The sequence below is a fragment of the Nerophis ophidion genome, linkage group LG18 (genome assembly GCF_033978795.1).
Source record: "Nerophis ophidion isolate RoL-2023_Sa linkage group LG18, RoL_Noph_v1.0, whole genome shotgun sequence".
NCBI lineage: Eukaryota > Metazoa > Chordata > Actinopteri > Syngnathiformes > Syngnathidae > Nerophis > Nerophis ophidion.
The window spans coordinates 366,759-375,855 of record NC_084628.1 but is presented as its reverse complement, the minus strand read 5'-3'; the positions used below and the strand labels follow the sequence as shown (position 1 = coordinate 375,855).

At 40.1% G+C, this 9,097-nt stretch overlaps 1 protein-coding gene and 1 long non-coding RNA gene across 8 annotated transcripts in view; one reads left to right on the top strand and one right to left on the bottom strand.

The window, feature by feature from the left end:
- Nucleotides 1-221: 221 nt before the first annotated feature.
- On the bottom strand, nucleotides 222-6,242 carry LOC133537448 (uncharacterized). The gene is made up of 3 exons (XR_009802700.1): nucleotides 5,429-6,242; nucleotides 1,067-1,292; nucleotides 222-949 (listed from the first exon to the last, which is right to left on the bottom strand). It is a non-coding gene; the product is annotated as an uncharacterized LOC133537448 (long non-coding RNA).
- Nucleotides 4,333-9,097, top strand: part of LOC133537445 (latent-transforming growth factor beta-binding protein 4-like) — a 108,645-nt gene continuing 103,880 nt past the window's right edge. For 2 of the 7 annotated variants that reach the window (XM_061878455.1, XM_061878454.1), the window contains exons 1-3: nucleotides 4,432-4,459; nucleotides 7,086-7,177; nucleotides 7,246-7,317. In XM_061878455.1, coding sequence (XP_061734439.1) covers nucleotides 7,280-7,317 — 38 coding nt within the window. In that variant the 5' untranslated portion in view covers nucleotides 4,432-4,459; nucleotides 7,086-7,177; nucleotides 7,246-7,279. Of the gene's footprint in view, nucleotides 4,460-5,221; nucleotides 5,526-7,085; nucleotides 7,178-7,245; nucleotides 7,318-9,097 lie in introns of those variants that run through there. The other 5 variants (XM_061878458.1, XM_061878451.1, XM_061878457.1 and 2 more) reach the window with 4 other exon arrangements.

The window sequence follows — 9,097 nt, the reverse complement described above, 5'->3', positions numbered from 1 at the left end:
GTGTTAGCATATTTTACAAATGATTATGTTAGCATGTTACACTAATATTCATGTTAGCATTTTTTTAATGGTTATGTCAGCATGTTAAACTAATATTCATGTTAGGATTTTTAATAATAATAATGTTAGCATGATATACTAATGTTCATGTTAGCATGTTTATTAATGATTATGTTAGCGTGTTATACTATTACAATTGTCAGCATGTTTTACAAATGATTATGTTAGCATGATATACTAATATTCATTTTAGCATGTTTATTAATGATTATGTCAGCATGTTGTACAAATATTCATGTTAGCATGTTTATTAATGATTATGTTAGCATGTTATACTATTACTCATGTCAGCCTGTTTTACTGATGATTATGTTAGCATTTTAGCACAATTCCAAGCTAAAGCAGTCAGATCTGCTGCGGGTGTTATGGAAACAAAAGGGGGTCCATGACTCCCTGGAGACCCCTCAGGTCCTCCCCTGACAGGTAACAATGGTGGGCTTTCATCTCCCTGGGGGTCCCCAAGTACAGGACCCCTGTCCCCTGAGATGCGTTCGGAGGCCGAGGGAAGTTTCTGGTGCGCGGTGTCCGAGCGGCCTGTCCCTAATGACACGGCTGGGCCGGGCCGCAGATGTCGTCCAGATTGAGAGTCCTGGGTGCCAGTCAGAATGTGAAGGCGGTGCTGCTGAGGATCACAGACTCTCCGCCTGGTGCTGGGTCTCTGCCGGCCACCTAAAGGGGTCATTAAGGAGGCCGGACTGCTGAAACTCAATCCTTCTCAGCTGATCAGGGGAACGGTCTAGGCGGCCTGTTCTCGCGGATCCTGACAGATTGCCCCCCTCCCTCAAAGATGTGGGCCTCTAATGAGTCCATACTTCTCACAGCTGATTCTTCCTCACACTGTGACCTTGGTTCTGGTTCTGGAGTGGACTCTCTGACATCACCTCACACGCTGAAAACAGGAAGTGAACTTATTTTTTGGGAATTATTATAAACCTTAATTTATAATGTGCAACATTTACAAACAATCAAGAAATAATAATAATCAAATCAAGTACAAAAACAGTACCAAACAGCGCCAGGGGACAGGAAGTGACCTTCCCGGACTTCCTATAGGAAACGACAACATTTGAACATGAAATGCGTAGACATTTTATATAAGTAGCATTGGCTGCTGTGACGCGAGAAATTCGGCCGCCATCTTGAAGTGGTGATGAGGAGCCGGCAAGCAGCCTAAACCAGGGGTCTCAAACTCAGTTCACCTGGGCGCCACTGGATGCAGAGTCTGGGTGAGGCTGAAACGCAAGAAAATATTTCTTAAAAAAATGTTGCATACTCCTCTGAATGTCCAGTTGTATAAATGACATTTCAAATTGTATTCTTTGTGCAAAAAAGACACGTCGGAGTGCCCCTGTGCTCAACAAAGAAATATTGCATCTCCCACTTTTCCTAGGATTGTCTTTGCTCACCATTAACCTTTCTTTTCACTGAAGGCTTTGAAAAAGACATGTTTGGGGTTGTGGGGTTGTGGAATATATTTGTAATTAGCCGACGCACGGAGAATAATGTTATTTCCGCAATGTGTGTGGTTCGGCTTTTCCTCCCTGCAGCAACACGGCGGTCGGCGGATAATAGCCGGGAAAGTACCGGGATAGCGAGCGCAAAAAAGCGACGGCTCCCGGAGTGTTATTCAGCGTCATATGAAATATATGTAGTGTTCATTGTGTGAGGCAATGCAAATTAAACAATAAAAAAAAACAAATAACCGTTTGAGTTGGTCCAGGTTATCGGGGACTGTTATTACAGACGGACAGGTGTCGCTGTGTGACTGCAGCCAGGCACGTAAGAAAACCCCCGTCTCCATGGCAAAGTTTCTGTTGCTTTCACTCATTTGCCGCTTTTCCACCAACGCAGGGGTAGGCAACCCAGAACGTTGAAAGAGCCATTTTGGACCCAAATAACACAACGCTGTCAAGCGCCATTCGTATAAAACTTGCGAGCCGCACTAACTTTAAAATTTCATATTAAGGTGGGGGCTGCAAAATAACGTCTAGCGGGCCGCAATTTGCCCGCGGGCAGCATGTCTGAGACCCCTGGCCTAAACTGACAGTTGACAGGTAGAAAACAAAGATACTGGGCTGGTGTTCAGCATTTTCCTGCTCAAATGAGCGGACTTTTGAAAATAGGAATCGGGGGATTACTTTTCACAAGTAAGATTTAACATTAACGTACTATTGGTTGTATTTTGTGAAAAGAATATTACCACAGAGTTGAGAAGTATATATTCAATATGTATATGTAATAAATTGTATGTAGCAGTGGTTCTCAACCTTTTTTCAATGATGTACCCCCTGTGAACATTTTTTTAATTCAAATACCCCAAGAAATAAAGAAGTAAAATACAGCATTACGTCATCAGTTTCTGATTTATTAAATTGTATAACAGTGCAAAATATTGCTCATTTGTAGTGGTCTTTCTTGAACTATTTGGGAAAAAATATATAAAAACCCCTAAAAACTTTTTGAAAAATAAACAAGTGAGTCAATTATAAATAGATATTTCTACACATAGAAGTAATCATCAACTTAAAGTGCCCTCTTTGGGGATTGTAATAGAGATCCATCTGGATTCATGAACTTAATTCTAAACATTTATTCGCAAAAAAAGAAATCTTTAACATCAATATTTAAGGAACATGTCCACAAAAAAATCTAGCTGTCAACACTGAATATTGCATTGTTGCATTTCTTTTCACAGTTTATGAACTTACATTTATATTTTGTTGAAGTATTATTCAATAAATATAATGATAAATTATTTTTGAATTGTTGCTTGCATTCATATTTTGTTGAAGTATTATTCAATAAATATATTTATAAAGGATTTTTGAATTGTTGCTATTTTTAGAATATTTAAAAAAAAATCTCCCGTACCCCTTGGCATACCTTCAAGTACGCCCATTTGAGAACCTCTGGTATATAGTACTCTGCAAACATGTGAAATGTTCTATTTTGTCTACATTATTTTGTCAGATTGCACCAGAGTGTTTCATTTGTATGTGAAATCTTCTTGGGGAGGATGACCCCCCTACAGGGGTTTGGTTTACCAACTTTCAGCCCCACCTAAAACTAATTTCACCAGCCGCCAGTGAATATGATGCATTCTCATTTTAGGCAAAGTAGAAGACAATACCCTCTTAACAGATTGTAACCAGGAATAAGTCTTCAAGTAACAATATTCAAATACTAAGATTGTTGGGTAAGACAGAATTTGGTTTTATTCTGAATCCAGTGAAACAGATTGGTGGTTTTAGCAGATTATAGATACTTTCAGGTGTTTATATAAGTTAAGTTAAAGTTATAGTAGCAATGACAGTCGCAAACACACTAGGTGTGGTGACATGTGTTCTCTGCATTTGACCCATCCCCTTGATCACCCCCTGGGAGGTGAGGGGAGCAGTGGAGAGCAGCAGTGGCCACGCCCGGGAATCATTTTTGGTGTTTTAACCCCCAATTCCAACCCTTGATGCTGAGTGCCAAGCAGCGAGGTAAAGATCCCATTTTTTTAGTCTTTGGTATGACTCGGCCGGGGTTTCAACTCAAAACCTACCGATCTCAGGGCGGACACTCCAACCACTAGGCGACTGAGTAGGTTATGTGTAGTTTATGTTTAAGTATTTGGCGGAGGCTTTTGTCCAAAGCGAAATACATAAAAAATACATATAAAACAATCACTGTAAACATTATCATTTAAAGGAAGAATGTAATAGAAGATATCAATACAAAGTGTCAAGACAGAATAAACACTCCGCTGCTGCAGCAACAGAGATACAGTCTATAGGTCCCCAAAATATATCGATATCTAATGTATTCATACATTGTTTATGTAGGATATACGGATGTATATATAATCTAATCATATTGTTTCTTCAATTTAAAAATAGCTGACCGTTTTTGTCTCCCTTCTCTGTGATTATATTCCCAGTTTTGATTTTGGACGTCTGGTCACTTATAGCATATAAGAATATTCTATTACTGTTAAGCAAACTATGAATAATAAAACATGTGTCCTTTGTCATAGCTACACGTATGACAAAAAAAAAAGCCTGAAAATCAGTGGTATTAAGTGAGGTAAAATGAATTAAATGCGCTGACAGTTCATTGCTCCTGCCAATTGTATTGCACTGAGTGGAGCAGATCACCACTCCAAGATGGCGGCCCCGCGTCTTGTAAGCAGTAGCGCTCAATGCTGCGTCTAATTATAGGAAATGTGTCAAACTTTGCAACATGGCGGAGGCCGAGTGGGCGGGGTCAACAGCTGTCAGTCAAGTGGAAGCAGGTCACATGATCTGCATATGAACCCCCAATCATCGCTCAGCCCCGCCCCCATGATGGCCACCCGCCGGCTGCCAGAAGCCATCAGCCGGCTAACACGCTAGCAGATGCTGGCAACATGGCTGACGTGAGTAGTGAGAAATAAACATGTTTATTGAGTCATGTGACGCACACAAGTCGCCAGCTAGTAGTAAATATGACTGAGCCATGTTTTCCATGTTGTACTAAAAGTAAATATTCAACAACTGAGAGGAAATATCTCAGCTAAGCTAGCGCGTTAGCAAGCTGGCAGTCACATGGCAGAGGGCTATCATATATGTTGTAAGCACAATACCAATGGCGCGCAATTTGCAAATTTAATGTCAAATCAAAAGTTTATTGGATTCATCACTATACAGTGTACATCCACGACAGAACTACTGACTAAACTACTATCACAACTTGGTTTAATATTAATAAATATAATAATGTAGGGTTACCTGGAACTTGAAATAGGCCACCCGGCCTGAATCCACACTTCTTAGTAGTTTAGTTGTGGATGTACTGTATAGTGATTAATTCAATAAACATTTGATTTGATTTGATATTAAAGGCCTACTGAAACCCACTACTACCCACAACGCAGTCTGATAGTTTATATATCAATGATGAAATATTAACATTGCAACACATGCCAATACGGCTTTTTTAGTTTACTAAATTACAATTTTAAATTTCCCGGGACTTTCGTCTTAGAAATGTCGTGTAATGATGACGTGTACGCAAGATATCACGAGTTTTTAGGAAGTATGAGCACTACGCACACACACAGCTAAATGTCGTCTGCTTTAATCGCATAATTATACAGTATTTTGGACATCTGTGTTGCTGAATCTTTTGCAATTTGTTCAATTAATATTGGAGAAGTCACAGTAGAAAGATGGAGTTGGGAAGCTTTAGCCTTTAGCCACACAAGCACACGGTGATTCCTTGTTTAAAATTCCCAGAGCTGAAACTTTACTATGGATCAGAGCGCAGTCAAGCGAACATGAATCAAGACGGAATGTCAACCAGCAGGTTTCAGTGAGAAAATTGTGGTTAAAAAGTCAGTTCTTACCGGAGAAAAGCTGAGCTTGCGCCGTCCATAGCTGCCGTCGACTCCCCTGAGACACTGCGCACCAAGACACCCGTGGAGACACCCTTCCGACTATCAGGTACTTTTTAACTCGCTAAAACACTAGCAACACAATAGGCAGATAAGGGATTTCCCAGAATTATATTTTTCTAGTCCGTCGCTATCAATATCCTCAAACACAAATCTTTCATCCTCGCTCAAATTAATGGGGAAATTGTCGTTTTCTCTGTCCGAATAGCACTTTTTGTTGGAGACTCCCATTAAAAACAATCTGAATGTGTGAGGAGCCCCCACACTTGCGACGTCATCGTCTGCGACTTCCGGTAGACGCAGGGCTTTTCTCTTAACACAGACAGTTGCGAACTTTATCGTCGATGTTCTCTACTAAATCCTTTCAGCAAAAATATGGCAATATCGCGAAATGATCAAGTATGACACATAGAAGGGACCTGCTATCCCCGTTTAAATAAGAAAATCTCATTTCAGTAGGCCTTTAAATTTGCAAAATGCGGTTGCGCATTTTGCAAATTGCGCTCCATTGGTATTGTGCTTACAACATATACAATGTTTTGTTTGGTACAATGTTAACAATTGTAAACACAACATTTACAATCTTTTTGGTTAACTGAAGTCGAAATTTTTTTCAATTAAAAAAAAAAGGTTTTTATATTGAACAACAAGCATACATTTACAATTCACACACAAGTTAAGGCACTTTCAACATCAAGGAAAAGGGTGGAATGCCATCTCGGGTTGGGGAGAAGACCCTGCCCCAAGTGGAGGAGTTCAAGTACCTAGGAGCTGAGATGGAAGGCAAAGCTCTCAATTTACCGGTCGGTCTACGTTCCCATCCTGACCTATGGTCATGAGCTTTGGGTCATGACCGAAAGGATAAGATCACGGGTACAAGCGGCCGAAATGAGTTTGCTCCACCGGGTGGCGGGGCTCTCCCTTAGAGATAGGGTGAGAAGCTCTGCCATCCGGTCTTTTGGGTCATAACCCAAAACTCATGACCATAGGTGAGGATGGGAACGTAGATCGACCGGTAAATTGAGAGTTTTGCCTTCCGTCTCAGCTCCTTCGTCACCACAACGGATCGATACAGTGTCCGCATTACTGAAGATGCCGCACCGATCCGCCTGTCGATCTCACGATCCACTCTTCCCTCACTCGTGAGCAAGACTCCGAGGTACTTGAACTCCTCCACTTGAGGCAGACTTAAGTAATATTTTTTTTAATTTGTAAATTCATTTAAAAAAATAATTGGGGGGAGGCTAATGGCACTGATTAGGTGGATTGGTCGTTCTGTTTGTCTGAAAAGGAGTAGGTCGAAGCTGAGCTTATTCAACCTTTTACCTTGTCCTGTTGAGTTTGTTTACTTCCTGTGTCTTAAATATGGACATAAGGCTAACGCTAACAGATATGCAGGATATTTCATGGAGTTTGTAATTCCAAGCCGTATAAAATAGAGCAGAAAATTAAAATGGAGGAAAGAATCACAAATACTATATTAATCCGTGGGTTGAAAGTCAGACAAAGTGCGTTTTCAGTTGAGAGGATCAAATAGCAGCAGACACGTGTTTAAAGTGTGTACGTGAACGAGGTGAAGCACTGTGATTATAATAACCAGTTGATCCAGGTCTGGGTGCCACATTCTAGTCCACGCTCAAATGTCCACGGAGAAAGTACGTTTGGTTTCTCATCACAAAATACCCTCAAAAGACAAATGCGGTGAGCTAACCGATACGTTACGTCATAAAACAATTAATTAATTTCTATCCTGTTTCCACTTCATACAGAGCTCCACTTGACCTCTGACCTCGCCTAGAGAGAATGCCAAGGAGGGCTGGGACGGCGCCACGGCAACCCGAGTAGGTACCTTATCGTGGAAACGCTCTTTTGTGTCGGAGAAACCCGAGCTAGCAGAGAGGAAATGAGCTATCTTGTTTGGTTTCTGCAGGAAGTGGTAAACTGCTTCGCTGACACTTCATCACTTGGTTGTGCTATAATAACATGCTAATAACGCTAGCAAACTAACTTACGAGTGCAAATATGTCGCTTTGTTGCGCTACTTTAGCATGCCAACACTGGCAAGCTAAATTGTAAGGCCAAAGTAATTTTGGTGTTCCAGCATACCAACGCTAACAAGCTAACTTACAAGGGAAAATAATAACACTTTGTCGTGCTACTATAGCATGCTAATGTTAGCAAGCTAATTTACAAAGGCAAATAATTTACTTTATTGACTATGATAGCAAGCTAATGCTAGCAGGCTAAGTTACAAGGCAAATATGTTACTCGGTAGAAAATGGATGGATGGATGGTTGTGCTAAGTATAATGATAACAAGACTATAAAAATCGGACCCATTACTATCAGACCCATTACCTCCCTGCTTTGCACTCAGCATCAAGGGTTGGAATCACCAAAAGCGATTCCCGGGCGTTGCCAATGCTGCTGCTCACTGCTCCCTGGGGGTAAGGGTGATGAGTCAATTGCAGAGGATAATCTCACTACACCTAGTGTGTGTGTGACCATAATTGGTCCTTTAACTTTTTAAGGGCAAGTACGTCACTTTGTCGTGTTATTATACTAAGCTAACGCCAGCAAGCTAACTTACAAGAGCAATAAAGTCACTCTGTTGTGCTACGATAGCTTGCTAATGCTAACAAACTAGCTTAAAAGGACAAATGTCACTTTGTTCTCCTATGATGGCATGCTGATTCTAGCAAGCTAAATTATACGGGAAAGTAAGTTACTTTGTTGCTAATGCTAGCAAACTAACTTACAAGCGCTAATATGTCACTTGGTTGTGCTATTAGAGCAAGCTAATGCTAGCATTTACCATTAATTGATTAACGTGGACCCCGACTTAAACAAGTTGAAAAAATTATTCGGGTATTACTATTAGTGGTCAATTGTACAGAATATATACTGTACAAAAAAAGTTTCAATCAATCAATCAAAAAGCAAGCTAATTTATAAGAGAAAATAAGTCACTTTGGTGTGCTATGATAACGTGCTAAAGCTAGCAAACTAACTTACAAATGTTTTTTTCATATCAGTCAAACAAACATTAACGTCAGAGCCCATTTTAACTCATAAAAGAATTTCGACTTTGCAGTTTGAAACTTTATTTTAGCAAAAGTATCTATTCAAAGCTGTGCTCAGGATGACACACAATTGTGGTACAATGCTGCCCCCTATTGGAGTGGAGGAGTAACATCAGCAACACTTGACCGTTAAATAGAAAATATATTAGCACATCAAGTGAGACTATCATTGATCAGTTTCATAATCAGTATCACGGGGATCCACAAGAAATACTTGTTAAATAGCCTTTTGCTAGAAAAAAATTGATTGATTGAAATATTTATTTCAAACCTGCACAATACAACAAAACACTTTTTTTTTCTTTTTTACATTTTGGCAGGGATAATCATGCAGGGCTTGAAAAGGGGTTGAATGAAGCAGATGCTTATAATATCCCAACCCCTCTCACTCATTCCACATTTAACATAAACAATATAATACAAAATCAATACTCTATAAACAAAAACAAGAGAAACTCTTGTACACTAACAATAAGATAGTACCACTTACTATGAGACAAGACAAGATGAGAGGAGACAAAACACGCACACGCACACAC